General features: G+C 46.0%; 1 protein-coding gene across 1 annotated transcript in view; it reads left to right on the top strand.

The window, feature by feature from the left end:
* Positions 1-16,772, top strand: part of LOC103748240 (interleukin-9 receptor) — a 20,042-nt gene extending 3,270 nt beyond the window's left edge. Inside the window, exons 2-8 of the mRNA XM_029554870.1 lie at positions 11,202-11,313; positions 11,401-11,579; positions 12,093-12,238; positions 12,598-12,796; positions 13,265-13,370; positions 14,192-14,276; positions 16,362-16,772. Of these exons, the coding sequence (XP_029410730.1) occupies positions 11,202-11,313; positions 11,401-11,579; positions 12,093-12,238; positions 12,598-12,796; positions 13,265-13,370; positions 14,192-14,276; positions 16,362-16,772 (1,238 nt within the window). The remainder of the gene's footprint in view (positions 1-11,201; positions 11,314-11,400; positions 11,580-12,092; positions 12,239-12,597; positions 12,797-13,264; positions 13,371-14,191; positions 14,277-16,361) is intronic.
* The last annotated feature ends 4,437 nt before the right edge of the window (positions 16,773-21,209 follow it).

Here is a 21,209-nt window from a genome sequence, read left to right as displayed (position 1 = left end):
ATTCAATTTTATGTCTTACAGGGCTTATACTGAGTTCAATATTGTATAACTGTATTAATTCAATTGTGAACCTAAAAACTTACAGCCACTTGTAAAAGAGATGTACACTTGCTCTGGAGCGTGTTACTGAATATGTTAAAGCTGTAATGAAATGCTTCTTCTAATCATGTAGTTATTAAAAATTAAAAAAAACTTCAAAAAAAGAATAAACCTTTATTTTAAAAGGATCCATGCGTGGCGGTGTATGATTTTAATCCAAGCACACAAGAGGCAGAGGCAAGCAGATCTCTGTGAGTTCTAGGCTAGCCTGGTCTACATAGTGAGTTCTAGGCCAGCCAGGGTTGTATAGTGAGATCTGTCTCAAAAACAAACAAACAAACAAACAAAAAAAGCAATCTTCATTATGTTGGGATTCAGTCTCAGCTAGAGAGAGATTTCAACTAGAATCTGGAGTGAGGGACTATTTTTCCTTTTCCTGTCCCCTTAATTTCTCCTGTTTTTCATTTTTATTTATTTATTTTTTTGTGTGTATGTGTGTGTGTGGCATTGCACAACATGAGTGCCCCTACCTACATACAGGCAATACACTCATATGCATAAATAAAGATAATAAATATTTTTTAAAAAGTAAGGTAGATATATAAGGGGCATTGTTCAGGCTTAGGAGCAAGAAGGGAATACTCAAAAAACCCCTCTAAGTTATAGATCATTTTGACCCTAAGTAAGCAGAATTTATTGTCTTTGACATTTTTATTGAAGTCTGATGTCTTAGTAGGCTGTTTTGGCTTTATCATTGGTGTCTGAAGTTTCCTGCCTTTGTCAACAGAAAGGCAAACCAGATCCCAGAATGAATGATCTCTTTTTTTTCCCCTCAAGCTTTTCTTCCCATGTCATCATAACTTCCCTATCTTTCTGTCCTGTCTCAGGAGGTCATCAGGTCATTGGGCATGTGAACACCCTCACCACAAACACACACAGAAAGAGGTTGTGAGATATCAGTCTTTGACTGCCTATCTAGCAATGTAAGCTCTATAACGTGCTTCCACCTTCCTCCAGGATGTGGTGGTACTGGAAGAGCTATAGAACTGAGCTGATGAAGGCATGAAGCCTTTGAACACTACCACCATGATCTAAACAAGCCTGTCTTCAGAAGTGAGGCTCCTCAGGTGATTCTTGAAGCAATGTGAAACTGGCTGTCAGGGCACTGAGTTTATAAAGGCTCAGGCAGGGGGTAGTTTCTTTTTTTTAATTTTTAAATTATTTATTGAGAATTTCATACATGCTTATATGGTGTTTTGATCAAATCGGTGCCCACTCCCTCCCCTCCAACTCCTCCCATATCTCTCCATCACTTTTTTTCTGATAATTTCATGTACTCTTTCTTCTTCTTTGATTGACTGATTTAAAAAATATTATTTTCATGTGTATGAGTGTATTGCCTGCATGTATGTGAGTGCACCCTTGTCGTGCAGTGCGGCAGAGGTCAGAAGAGAGCATCAGATTCCCCTGGAACTGGAGTTAAGGACGGTTTATAGCTGCCATGTGGGTGCTGGGAATTGAACCTGGGTCCTCTGCTAGAGCAGTCAGTGCTCTTAACTGCTGAGCCATCTCTCCAGCCCCTGATTTATTTTTTAGGGGGCTTTTGGCTACTCTAACATTCCCCCCTCTGAAGAGGTAACACTAAAATTTTTTAAGGATTAGATAAAAGCTCCCAAATATTTTCGACATTTTTGGCCTTTGGAATGGAGTAAGTTGCTAAGAGGCCCAAGGACATTGTGAGTTTTAGCTAAGAAACTGGTTACTTTTTCTTTGGGGTCTTTTTAAAAAAATATTTTATTTAATGTGTATTAGTGTATTATCTGCATGTATGTGAGTGCACCCATGTCATGCCATGCCATGGAGGTCAGAAGAGGGCTTTGGATTCCCCTGGAGCTGGAGTTAAGGACAGTTTGTAGCTGCCATGTGGGTCCTGGGACTCAAACCTGGGTCCTCTGCAAGAGCAGTCAGTGTTCTTAACTGCTGAGCCATCTCTCTAGCCCCTCTTTGGGGTCTTTTTACCCTAACTGCCTAGCCAATTCCTACCTCCTGTTCTTATCACACCATCCTCTGAAGACGTTACCCAAATTGCCAATAGGGAATCTGGATGCAGACTGCTCTGGCTTCTTTCATACTGAACAGGGATGCAGGGTGAGGCAATTGGTACCCCTTCAGTGGGTCTATCTAAAAGACTCCCAAATTGTATAACTCTTATCTCTAGGGGGCAAAGAAAGTCTTTGAATCATGAATAGGAAATGTGAAAGAGATGTAAAGGCAAGAGTAATTAGCATTACAAGTTCTAGACAGGTAACTAGAAAAAAGTCAGAACAGGGCAATTTTTGAATGTTCATATGAGAGTCCATTGGAATTTCTTGACAGGGACTTCCAAAAACATCCCTCTATTGGGTTCTTGTTCATTTTTCCTTTGTCTTCTAAGGCTGGACTAGCTGGCTGGGACATATATCACTAAAGTAGAGGCGTAAGATAGCTGTTGGAGTGGTTAGAATCAGTGTCAGTTCTCTCTCAAAGGCTTCAAGATAGGGGGTGAAAACAAATTTAGTATATCTGACCTGAGGGTATGCACACTGGAAAGCTTTTACCCAGCATAGGTCATGCCTTCTCTTCCTAGCCTTCCCAGATTGTATAATTTAGCCCTCCCTAAATCCAGGAGACCATGTGTGTTAGGGCCAAAGTACATACAGTTGGCTAGGCAGAGTGGCTGGATACTCTGGTGAGGATCCAACGACCCTGCTTGTCATTCCTTTAATGAATGAGCATGATCACTTTAATCTTTGGTTATACTTTCCTTTTGGGTGCTTAAGAGCATACAGTTGGCCCAAATAAACCAATTTATTTTTACTCTTAAGGTCGTTTGAGGATCTGTTCCTCAGGGGTCACATGGGCTTGGGAGGAGCTGCCAGTTCTTTTAAGAGTTCTGCCTATGTGACGATAAGTCAGAGGTCCTGCTTGACCTGTCTGTAGCTCCAGTTCCAGGGGATCCGACAGCCTCTCTTTCCTCCACAGGCATTGCATGACATGGGTGCACTTACCTACATGCAGGCATAACACTCATACACATAAAATAAAAATTATAAATAAAATATTTAAAAATATTCCATTGTGTGTTAGGCAATGGAAAGTAGAAAAGGGAAGAAAGGAAATGCAGAGATGACACAAATTCATTTTCTCAATGAGTAGACTGAGATCCCATACTTTGCTGGTAACTCTTCTAAGTACTGAGGAGTCAAGAGGTAATAAACTAATAAATACTACTAATGAATGTAGTCCCCACAGAAAATATATACCAAACCCCAGAGGATTCCTTTTAGTTAATGCTTCATCTTGTTTTATGCACTATGATTATTCTTCTGTTCTTCCCCCATTCCCTCCTTTCCTCCCTCCCTCCCTCCCTCCCTCCCTTCCTTTCTTTCTTCTTTTTTTGGTTTTTCTTGCTCTTGTTTTTTGAGAGAGGGTCGCAGTTGTTTGTAGACCCAGCTGACCTGGAACTTGCTTTGTAGACTAGGCTGTCCTCTATCCCCCAGAGATCTGCCTGCGTCTGAGTGCTGGAATTAAAGGTGTACACCACTACCACGCCCGACTTGGATGTTTTACTTTGGCTGGGCTGCTGGGAATTCCCCTGCACATGTGTGGTTCAGGATCATTCAGAGATTTAGTGGAGTTTAGATGCAATTTTTTTTTTTTGCCTTTTTGAGACAGGGTCTCCTTGTAGCCCCAGCTGGCCTGTAACTCACTATATAGACCAGGCTGGCCTTGAACTCACCTGCCTCTGCCTCCTCAGTGCTGTGGCTGGGACTAAAGGCGTGTGTCACCCTGACCAGCTCTTAGATGCAAAATTTTAGGCTCTCTTCTCTGGTTTTTTTCTTTCTGGATTTTCTTCCTTCTTGTCCAGCCCTGTGGTATTCACTACTGAGGTTATGGTATGGGTGGCATAGTCTGCTGTTTTTTAAAAAAATATTTGTTACTGGGTGTGGTGACGCATGCCTTTAATCCCAGCACTCAGGAGGCAGAGGCAGGCGGCTCTATGTGAGTTCAAGGCCAGCCTGGTCTACATAGTGAGTTCCAGGACAGTTGGGGCTACAGGGAGACCCTGTCTCAAAAAGACGAAAAAAATTTTATTTTTATTTTATGTGTATGAATATTTTGCCTGAATGCACTCGTGTCATGCAATGCTCGGAGAAGCCAGAAGAGGGTGTCAGATGTCCCAGAACTGGAATTATGAATGGTTGTTGGCCGCCACATGGGTACTGGGAACTGTACCTGGGTCTTCTGCAAGAGCAGTCAGTGCCCTTAACCACTAAGCCATCTCTAGCCTCAGTAGTTTGCTGTTTTAAGACAGTAAATTCTGGCTTCATCAAGGTAGAAGGGACAGTGGGAGAAAGAAAGGGAAGTTCTCATAGGACTCTAGAGAAAGGATACCTATAAAGTATATATATGTAGTTGGGTGTGGTTGTGCAAGCCTTTAATCCCAACACTTGGGAGGCAGAGGTAGGTGGATCTCTGTAAGTTTGAAACCAGCTTGGGCTACATAGCGAGTTCCAGGCAGCTGGGGCTACAGGGAGACCCTGTCTCAAAAATACCAAAAAAAGTGTACACACACACACACACACACACACACACACACACGTAAAGGGGAAAAAGCAATGGTTTAAATATTGAAATAAATGCCGGGTGTGGTGGCCTTTAATCCCAGCACTTGGGAGGCAGAGTCAGGTGGATCTCTGTGAGTTCAAGGCCAGCCTGGTCTACATAGTGAGTTCCAGGACAGTTGGGGCTACAGGGAGACCCTGTCTCAAAAAAACCAAAAAAAAAAAAAAAAACCTGAAATAAATATATGTCCTTGAAGATGTCTTGTGGCTTCAGTCTTTGACTCCATCTCCTCTTGAGGCCTGGAGTCTCAGGCTCCAGAAAACAGAATCTTTGTGGTGTCCAAGTGTTTTTCAAGATTTTATAACCACACACACACACACACACACACACACACACACACACACCGTGTGTGCGTGCTCACACGTAACCACATATGGGCACACAGTAGATAAACATATACACACACCCCACATAGACATCCTGAAATATGATCTAATTTGGTTTCCCATAGAATATAGAAGAAATAAATATACAATAAGGTACTTTTCTTAACCTATCAAGGAAGTACAAACTAAAACATTGAGATATCTTTGCTTATCAGAGTTGCAAAGACTAATGACTGATAACAGGGGCTGGGAGCATTGCTCAGTGGCTGAGCACTTGTCTAGCATGCACAAAGCCCTGGTTTCCATCACCAGCACTGTTACAAACAGCTGGCACTGTTCACTGGAGGTGAAGGTGAGGTGAGGGCCTCTTACACAGTTGTTATGGATAGAAGCGGCTTTAGTATCCTCCCCCCCTTTCTTTTGAGGCAGGGTCTCCCTGTAACCCTAACTGGCCTGGAACTTACTATGTAGGTCAGGCTGGCCTTGATCTCATACAAATCTACCTGCCTCTGCCTCCCAAATGCTAGGATTAAAGGTGTGAGCCATGCCTAACCCTGCTTTTAGTTTTTTTTTTAAAAATATTTTATTATTTTTATTTTAGTGTATGAGTATATTTCCTGCATGTGTGTACGTACACCTGTGTTGTGCAATGCCCGTGGAGGTCAGAAGAATGTGCTGGCTTCCCTGGACAGACAGTTGTTAGCTGCCATGTGGGTGCTGGCAATTGAACCCAGATCTGTAAGAGCAGTCAGTGCTCTTAAATGCCGAGCCATCTCTCCAGCCCCACTTTTAGATTTAAAAAATTACACTTCATTTATTTTGTGTGCCAGGCCTGATAGAGTATTTTTGCAGGGCCACTTGGCAGTGTCTATCAACATGTTAAAATACCAAGCCGGCAAGATATTGCTACACACAGACACACAGACACACAGACACAGACACAGACACAGACACAGACACAGACACAGACACAGACACACACACACACACAGAGACACAATAAATAAGTAAATAAATAATAAAAGCAAAACACATCAGTCACATAAGTTCAGGTACTTGTGGAGGCCAGAAGAGGGTGTTGGATTCTGTGGAACTCTAGTTCGGGGGATTGTAAACTGCCTGATGGGGGTGCTGGGAATTGAACTCAGGTCCTCTGTAAGAGAAGTGAGTTCTTAACTGCTGAGTCATCTCTCCAGCCATTTTGTTTGTTTGTTTGCTTGCTTGCTTTTCTTAACTGAGTTTTTATTATTCATGTTAATACTCCCCTCGCTGCCAACACTGTAGCTCAGAAAAATCCAGAAGGGGAGAAACTTTGAAGATAGAAAGGACCTGGTCAAGCACTGCTCTGTGACTGACCAGGTCCTCACTGTACTGCTCAGTGGTGCTTCCTAGGAGGACAGCTCACACCCTCTCTGTCAGGAGACAAATGTCTTATGTCTGTGTGTGGTCATGCTGTATCATGGAGTGAAAATGTGTCCCCTCACAATTCTCTGACTTGCCACAGGTGGTGCTAGGCATCTCTCAGCTCCATAGAGGAAAGTGGCTCTGTGATATGCTTGTGGTTTCAGATGGGAGTGGCCTGTTGTCAGCTTGCTGTGAGGTTTGTGTCGTCACTGCATGCTGCACTTATCTCCTGGATCAGGTAAGGGGCTTTGCTGTGTACCCACGGACAATTGGCAGCAAGTCAGCTCCTGGCTGGGGTTGCCTGAGGCTATCTATGGCACCAGGAAGATGCACTTCGGAAGGTGAGTCTTTATTTTGGGCTTCCCCTTTTCTTAAATCAACACGAATTTCAGGAGGTAGAGAGGGATGAGCGACGTTGGGGAAACCACCCTTGTTTTACCTCATCTAGTATACTGACCTTGAATGTATCTCAGAAAAGGCAGATTTGCAGACCTAACCATAAAAACAACCAACTGCAATGTCCAGGGCCGTGAGGTTTGAGAATGCTTTGTGGTCAGTACGTCCATGTCCTGAATTGGCAGAGGGAATGACACCCAGTTTGCCAGATCATGTTGCTAATTATGAAAGAAGCTTCACTTCCTCAAGGATTGAACCAATTTTTGGGGCAAAAACAAACATTCAGCCATCTTGGCCATGAGCAGAGCTGAGGCCCAGGACTGGTAAATTCTCTTATAAGCGCCCAGATCTTTGGAGGGCTTCATGGTAGAAGAGGTGCTGGGAGCAGCATGAGTGAAGGGGAATTCCAGAAGCCTAGCTCAGCTAGGCATGGGGAAGGTGAAGAGAGCAAATGACTCGCTCTACTTTTGGGGTACTGGGCTTCAGTCTTGATGGGACCCTCCCTCTCCCCACTTCCACATTTTCTTCTTAGAACAATGCTGCTCTGGGCTCACTCTTGGCCAGAGCATGGCCTCTTAGAGATGAATTCTATCCCGTAGCTCCCTCCCTGGTGAAAAGGCATGCATACTATCACCAGAGGTAGTGTGGCTTTGGTAGGTGGGGTGGGAGGAGCACTTAATAAGGAATTGGGCTGGTATGGGAGACCCAGCACACATCATGAGGACCTTGAGGAGCCCATCAGACTCAGTCAACTTTGCCTGCAGGTAGAGCCCACTGGCTGCTGCAGGCAGTGGAAGTGCATATAGGGCAGTAGAGGTGCTTCCTCACCAAGGCAGTGGGAGTAGTTGGATGCAATTTCCCTCAACCCACAGAGTCTTCCCCTGCCCAAGAGTATAGTGTTAGTACATCTGCTTGAGTCCTGCTTGTAGCCAGGCCCTCTTGATCAGGTGCTGAGGGAAGACAGCTGGCTGAGCCTGGTTCCAGCTGCCCCATCTGGCAAGGGAGATAGGCTGGAGGCTGGGCAAACACTTTAGGATGGGGTAAGAAGTCAGGCAGAAGACCAGAGAATGCTTAAGGTAAGCTCTCTGGTCACTTCCCTGGGCACCATGCTTCTCTCTGCTACTCAGAACTCCATCCTTACCTTCTTCCCTTGCATACCCAGTACATCTGGGTGAAGCCCTCACCCCTTTGAAGCAGCAGCCAAGTGTGCCACAGATATCTGTTCCACTAGATGCTCTGCAGGAAGTGTGTGGGAAGGTGCTTTGGGAGGTTCTCTGCCCGTTTATTGTCTGTGGCCTTGGTCCTCACTCAGTTGGCCTGCTGGACCTATCCTGGCTGTTACACATCCCCACTTCACTGGCATCACCAGTGTCTTCATGTACTCTGTGCACAGTAGCCTCGAGACTTCCCCTGGTGCTAGAGGAGGCCCTCATATCCTGAGTGGTCCAGATGGGGAGCTGCCTTCTGTTCCCATCTCTAGCATCTTTTCCCGGCACAGCCTCTATAAGTCGCATGCTCCTGCTGCTCCTGGAGAGCAAGGTCTTCATTGCTTCTACCTCCAGAGAGAAGAGAAGACACTGCTGGACAAGGTTCATTGAAATAGCAACCTCCTTCCATCTTCCTCCACTTCTGTGAGCTTTGTGGGTGGGTAGGAGAAGAATAGGGGATTCCCACCTCCTGTTAAGATGTAAAGCAGGGCCTGGGGAGGTAGCACAGTTGACAATGTGCATGCCTAGCATGCACAAGGCCCTAGGTTCAATTCTCAGTATGAGAAAAAAAAAAAGATATAAGGCAGGAGCCAGGCTAGTGGCACAGGTCTGTCATCCCAGCTACTTGGAAGTTTGAGGCAGGAGGATTACAAGTTTAAGGTCAGCCTGGGTAACTTAGTGGGACCCTGTTTCAAAATAAAAAATAAAGGGACTGGAGAGGTGGCTCAGTGGTTAAGAGTACTGGCAGCTCTTGCAGAGGTCCTGAGTTTGGTTCCCAGTGCACACATGGCAGCTTACAACTGTATGGAACTCTAGTTCCAGGGGACCCAATGCCCTCTTCTGGCCTCTCCAGGCACCAGGCATGCATGTGGTGCACTTACATTCATGAAAGCAAAATACACATAAAAATATAAAAATCCTTAAAAAAAAAGTAAAAGGTGATGGAGAGACGGCTCAGCGGTTAAGAGCACTGACTGCTCTTGCAGAGGACCTGGGCTCTATTCCCAGCACCCACACAGCAGCTATGAACCATCCTTAACTCCAGTTCCAGGGGAATCTGAAGCCCTCTTCTGACCTCCACGGCATTGCACGACATGGGTGCACTCACATACATGCAGGCAATACACTCATACACATAAAATAAAAATAATAAAATATTTTAAAAAAAGTAAAAAAGAGGGCTTGGAATATATAGCTCAGTGGTAGAACATCAGAGCCTCTCATGCATATACATGTGCGTACACACACATACATGCATGCACACTCGCATGCGCACACACACAGACAAGAAAAGTAGGGCTTGGCTGCAGCTTCTTGTGGAATGTTTAGTCCTGAGTTCTTTCCCACGACTGTTTTTTGGTCTTGCTCTGTAGCTCTGCTTGGCCTGAAATTCAAGGCAACCATCTTGCCTCAACCACCTGTGCACTGGAATTACAGGTGTGCAACGCATACCTATGTTTATATAGATGCACTGTTTTCTGTGACAAAAAGTGGAGGCACTAACTTGATCTAAGTGAAGCTGACTTGCAGCATGTCCCTGGGGTCTATGTCAGTTCTCAGCTGGGAAGTGGTGGCTGTACTGATCTTCCTTCAGGTTCTCTGACCCTGTCCTCGCATATCCTGAGAGTAGGCCGACAGTCCCATCCCCATCTTGCTGGACACTGCCAGACACTGCCTGGACAGTTTGTATTTCATGTCACTGTTGACCCAGGTTGCTCTATCTGAGAGGAGTATGAGGCCTTCATAGTAGTCTGTTCCTAGGGGTGCAGACAGATAGGCAGGCTGCTGAGTGGTGGGTTAGAGTTAACAGAGGTCTCTCTTTGTGAGGATAGGACAGACTGCTGTGTTGAGGGTTGCCTACTGAGGATGTGTGGGCCCTTGGAAGACTAGTACTGTGGTCTCTGTACATATCTGTTTCCTTTCTCTCTCCTTATCACTAATCAGGCTTGTATAACCAGGCTGGCCCTGCTTCCTGCTAGGGGCTATCAGTGAGCCATCTGCAGCTGCAAATGGGGTGACAGGGCCTTAGTAGAGTCATGCAATCAGGCACTTCCTGAAACCTAGCACCTGGTCTTCATCCACATCTGGCTCCCGCATGAACACCAGGGCTCAGGGTCTTGACCCTTTGTGGAGCAGCTGGGAACAGTGTATGATAGGCAGTTTGGGAGGAGCTATCTGTTGTATGGACACCTGCTGCCATCCTCCCCTATGTTCCTAGGGCAGAACCTTGTGGAATCTATTTCAGAGAGAGAGAGAGAGAGAGAGAGAGAGAGAGAGAGAGAGAGAGAATGAGAATGAATAGAGACTTGCCATGTGACCCCAAGAAGGGCTCTGGCCCTCCTTGTGACTCCATTTCTGTATTATGAATGGTCAGCCTTTCAGATGACAGTTGTCAGAACCAAGGCAGAAAGTGCAGATACCACAGTCAGCCCAGCACATCACACTGAGGGGCCCCTAGTCACAGAGGAATGGCAGGTAGATGTGGGTATGCAGCTTTCAGGGTCTAGGACCCTGAGTGTGGGGGCACAACTTGTACCCCAAAAGCACCAGTCTTTGGTTGGGTCAAGTGACTCTGCTGACCTTCATTTAATCAGTAAAGCTTGGAGAAATATGCCTGGTTCAGGTCACAGGATGTGATGAGAGCATCTGTTAGGCAGTCTTATGGGGAGCACACCTCCCAATGGAGTGCCTAGCAAGACCCCCACAGTTTAGTCTCTTGCAGGTTGGACCTTGGAAAGGGAGGCACTGAAACAGGCCCTGGGCATCTGGCTCCTGATCTACACCTGTGTCTGCCCCTGTGTCTGCTGGGGGTGCTCTGTCCCAGAGCAGGGAGGAGGTGAGGGCTGGATACAATGTCTCGGTGAGGTGGGTGAGTAGAGAGTTAAGGGGTGGGGGACAAGTTGTCATCTGTCCAGTCTCAGGGGAAAGCATGGGCCCAAACTGTTGAGATCTGCCCTCTAGTGGCCCACCATCTTCCTATCTCACGAAGCTCTTGGGTCTGCCTGGCCTGGGCACCCATTGTCAGAGCCTCTCAGCCTGCTCTTCCCTTGGGCACACATTCCTTTGGGAGTGTCCCTAGAATCTATCTAGTTATATCCCCCCTGCCTACCTCAGCTCTGCCTTGAGGTTCCTACCATTGGGTTCCCATAATTCTCATCCCCAGGTTTGAAGGCTGGGACATTCACCTGCCTCAGCAACAGTATTCTCAGGATTGACTGCCACTGGTCTGGTCCAGAGTTGGCCGAGGACTCCAGGGCCTGGCTCCTCTTCACCAGGTGAGGATGAAAGAACATGCCTATTTGGGGAGAGGACAGGGTCCCCATGGTGGTAACATTTGTGGGGCTGACACATGGCTTTCCCAGTAACCAGGTGACTGGCATCAGGCACAAGTGCATGTTTTGGGGCAATACATGCACCCTGGTGCTGCCCCCTGAGGAAGTGCTGCTGCAGAGTGATAACTTCACCATCACTTTCCACCGCTACATCTTGGGGCAGGAGCAAGTCAGCCTGGTGGACTCACAGTACATGCCGTGGAGATATGGTGAGCAGGGCAGCCCTGTCAGCAGTGGCCTTGGTGCTTGGCTGTGAGGTTATGGCTTTCAGCCTTTGACTTCCGGTCCTGAGAACCCCTGCCAAGCACGATGCAGGGCTGGAAGAAGACTGGGCAGTGGGAGGGGCGGGCATGTGTGACTGCTGTAGGGCAGGGTTCCGGCAGAGGATGAAAAGACATGGCCAGTTGGGGATAGAGACTATAGTTTGAACTATTGGAAACGTACTTCAGTCATAGCAAGAATTACTCCGGGAAGGCATCTGTAAGAACTCTCAGAAGTAGATTGTGAAGGAAAGGGAAGCCAAGATTCAGAAATTACATTGCAGTAGCAGCTCAAGAAAGTCATTGCCTCCCTTTCCCCATTTGGCTTTCCTCAGTCTTCCAATGAGGTCTCTGGTCTGAAGGGGTCTTGACATGCCCCTTGGGAATGTTGTGATCCCCAGTTCTGGCCATGCTGAGAGACACACAGCAGTTGCAGCCTCATGTGGTCTCTCTTTGTTTCAGTTAAGCTGGACCCTCCTTCTGACTTGCAGAGCAATGTCAGCTCTGAACATTGTGTCCTGACCTGGAGCATCAGTCCTTTTCTGGAGCCCATGATCCCGCATCTTAACTATGAGTTGGCCTTTAAGAGACAGAAAGAGACCTGGGAGGTAATGCTGAGGTAGCTCCCTGGGGTCTCTCTCTCTCCTAGGATTGGCTAGAGTCGGGGGTGAGGAGGAGTGATCAGAGCTAGGTGTGTATGTATGTGCCGGCTGCACACACACCTGTGCTTGTTGTGTCTATGAAAGTAGGGTGTGAGTGTGTTTCATGTGTGTTTAGATGTGAGTGCTAATGAGTGTGTCTTTGCCTTGTGCTTATATGGGTGAGTGTGTACTAGGGAGCTTACATATGCTTTTGTGTGTGTACATGTGCCTGTAGATGTATATGAGTGTGTGTGAGTGGGCTTGATGGTGCATATGTGTCCATTCCTTAGGACATTTCACTCAGTTAAATGCCCCCAACCCTGTAGCAGGCCCGGCACAAGGACCATATTGTTGGAGTGACCTGGCTCAAGCTTGAAGCCATCGAGTTGAATCCTGGTTCTACCTACGAGGCCAGACTGCGTGTTCACATGGCTCTGCTGGAGGATGACATGGCAGACAAGGAATGTTTTAAGGGCCAGTGGAGTGAGTGGAGCCAATCTGTGCTCTTTTCCTCTCCCCAGAAGGGTAGGTGTGGCGTGGTGACTGCTTTGCAGCAGCCTGTGCTGGGTCTATGCTCCTCTGTCTTTCCTGTTTCTCCGGAGAACCCTTTCACCAACCTAGGGCCCTTTCCTTTATATCTGAGATCTGTGAAGAATCTATAGCTAGTGGCCACCATTAGGAAGAAGTATGACCAGAGCTACACACTGTCTGGTACTTCTGTCTGAGGCTGGCAAGACCTTGGTCTTCTTTGGTCGACTATATGGACCGAGTGCTGACCACTGGCCATATGGCAGATGGGAAGAGAAAAGTAGAGATGAGATCGCCCCAGAGTCTTCAGTGGCATGACACAAACTTCTAAGACCCATCCTAAACTCTTTCTGCTTTGACTTGGAGAACTAATGTGTGTGTATGTGTGGTCCCTTTGTCACATAGACTTAGGGGAACATCTTGATACTGAGCCTGCTAACAGCCATGGGCCTTTCCTGCTCACAGGCCTCCTGATCCCACCCTCAGGGTGGTCAGACAGCACCCTTGTTACTGTGTCCATCTTCCTTCTGCTAAGTGGCCTGACCCACTTTCTATTCAAGCTATCACCCAGGTAGGTGGGTGTGTGTGTACAAGTGTGTAAGCGAGTATGTGTGTGTTCTGGGCTGCATATGGAAATGCATTATGGACAAGTGTATGAGTGTATTACACAAATGGCAGTACGTGTGAACATGTGGATGACTGTCCTGTGGTGTGCATGTGAGAGTGCATATGTGTGTGCATGTGTGGGTGAGTATACTAGAGCTACATATATGAATGCATGTGAGTGAGTGACCTGGGGCACACAGGTATTAGTATATGTGTGTGTGTGTGTGTGTGTGTGTGTGTGTGTGTGTGTGTGTGTGTCTGGGGAGCCATAGCTGTCTGTTCATGGCACAGATGTGATCCCTGGAAATTGTTTGCTCTGTCTGAGAGCTAAGGACACAGCTGATTACTTTCAGGTCTGAAGCCACCACTGGAAGTACCCTGTAAAGGACACAGACTGTGGTATAAATCAGTTACATAGGGCATTAGCCTGAGAGGCCACAGTGATACACATTGGCTCCTGTCCTGAGATTTGTCCAGAGGTTTAATTTTTTTGATGGTTCTTGTTATATTGCCCACTCTGTCTTTAACAACTGGGCTTGAGTGATCTTCCTGCCTCAGCTTACTGAGTAGCTGGAATGATAGGCATGTGTAGCTATACCAGGCCCTTTGAAGACAGGTTTGGATGTAGTGAGAGGGAGAAGGCACAACAGCTGGATGAGGCAGGCTAGTTCCTGCGGGTAGAAGGGAGCTCAAGTCTTGGCAATGACCTTAGGCTTTCTGGATGGGGCACTGGGAAAGGCTCATAACTGGGTCCTGTGTGTCCTGACTGTTTCTTCTTGACCTCAGGGTGAAGAGAATCTTCTATCAGAATGTTCCCTCCCCAGCAGCCTTCTTCCATCCCCTCTACAGTGTGCACAATGGGGACTTCCAGGTGTGTGCAGGGGAACTTCAGTGGGGGCACTGTAGAGGGCAGCTATGGCATTTCAGAGGGCAGATGTGGCCCACAAATCTGGATTGTCCAGGGTCTGGGCTTGGACAGGGCACAGGCAAGCAAGGAGGCTTTTGTCCATGCGCTGAGCCTCTTTTGTATATATAATGGGTTTAAATTTGTACCCTGTGTCTCTAATGTACAGACATTTTGCTGTATTTTCTGTTGCTAATTTCTTTTGTTCCTGGGTCTCCAGTTCCATTATTTTCTTCTTTCTTTCTTTCTTTCTTTCTTTCTTTCTTTCTTTCTTTCTTTCTTTCTTTCTTTCTTTCTTTCTTTCTTCCTTCCTTCCTTTCTTTCTTTCTTTCCCTTCCTTCCTTCCTTCCTTCCTGCTTTCTTTCTTTTTCTTTCTTTCTTTCTTTCTTTCTTTCTTTCTTTCTTTCTTTCTTTCTTTCTTTCTTCCTTTCTCCCTCTCTCTCTCTCTTGCTCTCTTTTTCCTCTTCCCATTCCCCTTCTTCCCCCCTTCCTTCCTTCTTCCCTCCTCCTCCTCCATTTTTTTTTGAGACAGGGTTCCTTGTAATCCCCCCACCCCCCTGCTGGCGTGGAACTCACTATGTAGATCAGACTGGTCTTGATCTCACAGAGATCCACCTGCCTCTGCCTCCTGAGTGCTGGGATTATTCAAGGCCTGTGCCATCACGCCCAACTTCTAGTTTCATTCTTGATGGGAAAACTGTAAACACCCTCCTGACTCAGCTGCCTTTGCTATGCTGCTGAGGGAACTAGTCACCTCAAGGAGCAAATGGGGGCCTGCTTGGCTATCCTGTCTCACCCCTTCCTCTCTCCTCCTCCTTCTCCCAAACTATGGAACTATCTAGTCCTTGGACCATGGGCAGCATCTCTAGTGGCCACTGTGGAATTCCTGTCCTGTCCTGGTCTCCTGGGTGACTCATTGGTGTCCCTGATGGCCATGCTTGCCATCTGTGCAGTCTGTCGCAGACTATGCTCCCTTGGTGGTTGGGGTGGAATGCCCGTGAGTGGTTTTGACATTCCTGCTGTTGACACCATGTTCCTCTCTGGGGTCAGGATCAACTGACCCTCGTTTTTTTCTTTTTTTTTTTTTTTGATAAAGACCTCTTCTACTCTCAAGGTCTTGAATATAAGTGTCAAGAGTGCAGGCTGCTGAGGAAAAGGCTAAGAGGGACAGAGTCTTGATGGCCCCTGGACTGTGTTATCCCTGTTGTAGACACCATGGCATGTGTCAAGGGTTACCAAGGGGGCTGGGTTGGTGCTGTAGGTCAGTTCTCCAGGGCACAGCAGTGGTGGAGGGTGTGGACTATAGGACATATTTGGTGGAGGCATCTGGTCATTGCAGAGGCAGCCTCCTTTGGGAGGTTCAGGCCTCCTGTTGGCCCAGAGGGTTTTAAAAAAAATTATTTATTTATTATTTTTATTTTATGTGTATGTGTGTATTGCCTGCATGTAGGTAAGTGCACCCGTGTCGTGCAATGCCCACGGAGGTTAGAAGAGGGCTTTGGATCCCCTGGGACTGGAGTTGCAGACAGTTGTTGGCTGCCATGTGGGTGCTGGGATTTAAACCCCGGTCTTCTGCAAGAACAATCAGTGTTCTTAACCACTGAGCCATTTCTCCAGCCCTGGCCCAGAGGGTTTTGATTGTGTCTCTTTTATGTGTGTGTAGTGGCATGCAGAAAGGTGTCATATCTGTCACTGCTGGACAATTCTGGAGAGTATTCTGTCATGGTTTTGTTCTGTTTTTAATACTGTCACCATCTGTCATGTTTCTTACTTTGTCCTTGGCACCTATTTCATGCTGCTGTGAGCCTGGGACCTTGGGCTGCGGGTGGAGGGCACTGAGGGGAGATCCAAAGAGACTCAGGGTCTTGTGCTGAAATCAGGGACTCACGGGAGGAAGATGGGATGTTTGGCGTATAGGCACTGCCTGACTCTGGGAGTGGGTGTTACAGCTTCCTGGAGGAGGAAGGCTGAGTCTATTCAGGAGGCTGCTGCTCCCAGAACAAATCCTGAGCATGCTGCCTGAGACTTACCTCTGCCCCTGCTCTCCTGCAGACCTGGATAGGGGCACACAGAACTGGACTACAACCAACCCAGGATGGTGTCAACACTCCACCAGGAGGCTCAGAGTCCAGCATCTGGGAGGCCATCACAGTGCTCACCTACAGCCCAGCATGCCCCTGGCAATTCTCCAGCCTGGAGGAGGAGGGTACAGGCTCCAGTTTCCTAGGACACCCAAGCTCAGAGCATGTGCTGCCAGCTGGGTGTGTGGAGTTTGAGGGACAACCATCTGCCTACCTGCCGCAGGAGGACTGGGCCCCTGTGTGCCCCACCAGGCCAGCTCCACAAGACTCCGAGGGCAGCAGCAGCAGTGGCTACTGTATTTTGCATTTCCCAGAAAATACCCAGGGCCTTGAGCCCCTGAAGCCTGAGCCTGTGGCTTTTCCTGTGTCCAGTAGGGCCTGATACCTGTAAGGGAGGTGGGCATTTCCCTCCCTTCTATCCTGGGCAGGCAACAGACTCAGTTTCTAAACCCTATCTCAGCCAGATGTATCATGTATATTTGGAGGAAATGAACTAAAGGCTCTGGGGTTGACCCTTGGCTGAGTATGGAACTCCTGACAGGGGCAGTTATGTGTTGAACAGAGGCCATGTGGATGGAAGCAGCATGCTGCTCCTTACTCCTTCTGTTCTACCTTTGTGGGGAGAGGCATCCATATACAATATTTTAACACCAGCCCCTCCCCTTCCCTCTCCCCTTTCTGACTTTGTCCCAGGCCTGATAAGGGGGTGTTACAGCAGCCTGGTCTATCCTCAGACCCTTAAAGGGCCAGTCTGAGCCCAGCAGACACTGGTGAGACACCATGAGCAAGTAGGGTGTCCTTTTGCTGTGCCTTCCTGATGTGCCTTTCCTACTGAGACTAAAAGGGACATCTTGATTGTTCCAAACTGTGGATGGATGGAGGTGCGGAGAGTGGTGGAACTGTGAGCAAGTGGGGTTGTCCATCTCTGAGCTTTTGGGGATCTAGGATCAGCAGGGTGGAGGCTCACTGAATGGCTCCAGGAAGTCTCACCTGTTGCTGTTCCTTGTCCTCCTCCTTCCACTGTTCCAAGGAACGAAAGAACTGAAGCCAGAGCTACTAGATGATCAGACCTGAAAGTGATCATAGCTCAGCAGATATGGCCTGCAAAGGGCAATGATACTCTCACTAGATTGTGGGGTGGTCTGGAGAGAGTGATGTGTGAACCATAATGTGCCTGTCATTTTCCCAGGTATGCCTAACAAGGTACCAGGACCTGGGTGGCTAGAACACAGACAGATGTGTTGTCTCGGCTCTGAAGTCTGGGGATCTGAAATGGAGGAGCCAACAAGGCTGTGCTCACCCTAGAGGAAGTTTGTTTCAACCCTCGTTTCATCTTTCTTTTCTGGGTTAGGAACAGATGCTAACACCATGAGGTGCTAGAGTCTGGCTTGAATCTTCTCATGTAAGTAGAGATTATGACCCAGTGGCCAGAAGTTTAGGCTGGTGGATGGTTAGTTGCTTGTGCAGATGCAGAGCTTCAAGGTGGTGGTACAACAGTCCTCTTGCTATTTCTGTGGGTTTTGAAGGGTAACTGTGGAAATAATGGCATTGTGGGAATGATTTCTGAGGACTGAGGATTGTTTTGCAAGAGATGGCCAAATTGCTGTGCATGGTGAGTGGGCTGGAAGGAAATGGTGCAGCAGTGGTGGTACGGAGGTCCAAACTCGTTCCCTGGGAGTGCTCACACTGATGACCCTAGGGCATGCACTGATTTAGTGTCATCCATGGTGTGATGGCCTAATCAGAACAGAACCTTTCTTCTCTGGGAGAACTGGTGTCTCCGCCTAGTCCAGGTCCCTTCTCGCTTGTCTTGGCACTGGGAGATTTTTAAAAGAATGACTAGACTATTTAGAATAAAAAAGCTCAGTGTTCACAAGCTAAAAATGTTCAGCTATGTGAGAAATGTTCAGATATGTGAGATTTCTAGTTTGTTAATAAGCTATCAACTATTCTCATTTATCTTTCATTTCAATAACCCTTCTTTTTTGTGGATAGGCACAGTAGATACTCCTACATTAGTATTATTACTGCCTCTAGCATTTGCTCCTTGATTTTAAGGCTTAATAGTATGATGTATATTTCAGCTAGTGTAAATCAAAACCAAAGCTTTGTGTGTTTTGTAGGCAACAAGATGATCAGTGAAAACAATTATGAAGTAAAATTTTACTTATGGTAAAATTCAAGATTCAGAAATCTAGGGCTTCTTGTTACATTCCTGTAATATCTTTTCTGATTGTCATGACCCAGTACCTACAAAAAGAAGTAAGATGTAATTGATGAGAATAATTGTCTCCAAATAATTTGAAGTGCAGTAACACTGGGAAAATGGTTGCTAGTCAAGTTATTTCACCATCCACCTGGGTGTATTGTTAATACTTGTTACTTAGAAACTTGAGTAGGGATGGAAAAGTGTAACATCTGCGGCCCCTCACTTAAAACACAGCAGTAACAGCTTATTAGAAATAGGCACTTTTATTTAACAAAAATGCACATAATCTGAATAAAGCATTTAAAAATCTACTGTCTGGTCTCCGCAGTAATGCAGATTAGAGAAGTCTTGTTCCCTGGATATAATTGTCTTTGTGAGAGCATCTAAAAGCAAGGGTATAGGGAAACTTTGGCTATATAAGACAATTGTATTTCTTTGGAAGTGAGTTGCCTGCACAATTAATTCTCTGGTGTCTGTGAGGATACATTTCCATATCAACTAGTAATATATAGTAAATCTTTTTTAAAAAATTATTTTTAGTCTTATATATATGAGTGTATTGTCTGCATGTATGTGAATGCACTCATTCATGAAATGCCTGCAGAAGCCAGAGAGGGTGCTAGATACCCTGGAACTGGAGTTACAGATGGTTGTTAGAGGCCATGTGGGTGATAGGAACCAAACTTTGGTCCTCTGCAAGAGAAGTCAATGCTCTTAACTGCTGAGCCATCTATCCATCCGTGTAAATATTAAGCAATAAAGATGTTGTTGGGCTAGGAATGTAGCTTAATGGTAGAGTGCTTATCTAGTATGTGAGGCCCTAGCTAGTACTGTTAAAAAAAAAAGTTCCCCTGTATTCTCTATATTTGTGGCTTTTATCTCCAGTAGCAATCATCTTAGAGTCTGAAGTATGAATGAAGGCCTTCTATACTCCTTATATCTGTAAATAATTAATTTCTCCTGTTAATATGTTTTTCTATTTTCTCAGATGTATATTTGAGACAAAAGTTTTTCTACAGTCATTATGTCCACAAGAATTCTCTCCACTATGAATGCTCTGATGTCAAAAACGTTTACACTTTTATGAAAGGATTTGACACATTCCTAACATTTGTAGCGTTCTCCAGGTTATATTCTGTGGTGTTTTGTAAAGCTTGAACCCTGGTCAGAAGAGGGCATCGGATCCCCTGGAACTGGAGTTATGGATGGTTATTAGTCACCATGTTGGTGCTGGGAGCTGAACTCTGGTCCTCTGCAAGAACAGCCAGTGCTCTTAACTGCTGAGCCATTTCTCCAGCCCACTGTGATATTGTTTAAGGCTTATCCAGTAGCTAAAGGATTTATCACATTCTTTAATTTATATGGCTTCTCTCCAGTATGAATTCACCTGTGCTGAGTAAGGGTCGAGCCACGGCTAAAGACTTTATCACATTCTTTACATTTTTTGGGTCCCCTGTCTGAATTCTCTGGTATCTAGTAAGGGTTGAGCAATAGTCAAAGACTGCCATGTTAATTGGATTTGTAAGGCTTCTCTCCATTATGAACTTTATGTTTAATAAGATTTGAGCTTTGAGTAAAAGCTGTGCCTACAATCTCTTGCAAGGCTTTTTCTGAATTTGGGTATACTGATAAATAGCAAGTTTTGGGTGTTGGTGAAAGATTTCATACCTGTAGAGGTTCTTTGGAAAATTAGTATACTGATACTTACTAGGATTTGAGCCATTGTCACAATTGTTATGAATTTTGTTACCTTGATAAGTATTCTTCCCAATACAAATATTCTTGGAATTTTTTTAGGTTATATTCCTTAGTAAAGACTTTCTTTATATGTGTACTGGGTTTTTCCAAGTGTGTATATCTAGATTTTGATTAAACAATAATGGATGTGCAACAGAAGACTGTTTACTTTGACACAGGAAAGACCTGTGTGCTGACTGCAGACTAATAAACTCTTCCTAAGAGAACTTTCTAATTGATCACATTTAGAAATTTGCTTTTTATTTTTAAATCTCTTGTCTACAGAAATGTTTGAATGAAGGCTTATCCCAATGGCACATTTGAAATTGTTAAATTATTAATTAAAGCATAGATGAGTCCCTTTTCAGATTCCCCAAATTCTCTTTTAGAGGAAAGATGTATTTCAAAAACTGCTGTGGATATTGACTTCTGCAAACATGTGGTCTATCAACAAATTGGTCTGATCCAGAATTGTGTTTTTACTTACATTGGGTTAAGTTTTTTGTTGTTATTCTTTGAGACAGGGTCTCCCTGTAGTCCCAGCTGACCTGGAGCTCACTATGTAGGCTAGGATAACCTTAAACTCACAGAGATCTGCTTGCCTCTGCCTCCCTGAGTGCTGGGCTTAAAGATGTGTGCCACCACACCTGGTGTCCTTTTTTTTTTCCCCTTTGGTCTTTTTGAGACAGGGTCTCCCTTTCTGTCCTGGAACTCACTATGTAGACCAGGCTGACCTTGAACTCACAGAGATCTGCCTGCCTCTGCCTCCTGAGTGCGTGCTGGGATTAAAGGTATGGGCCACCATGCCCGGCTCGTCTGTTCTTTTTTTTAAGAATATTTTTGTTGCCGGGCGTGGTGGTGTATGCCTTTAGA

Source organism: Nannospalax galili, unplaced genomic scaffold, assembly GCF_000622305.1.
Source record: "Nannospalax galili isolate Female #2095 unplaced genomic scaffold, S.galili_v1.0 scaffold104, whole genome shotgun sequence".
Lineage (NCBI taxonomy): Eukaryota > Metazoa > Chordata > Mammalia > Rodentia > Spalacidae > Nannospalax > Nannospalax galili.
This window is presented reverse-complemented; position numbering and strand designations above follow the sequence as displayed.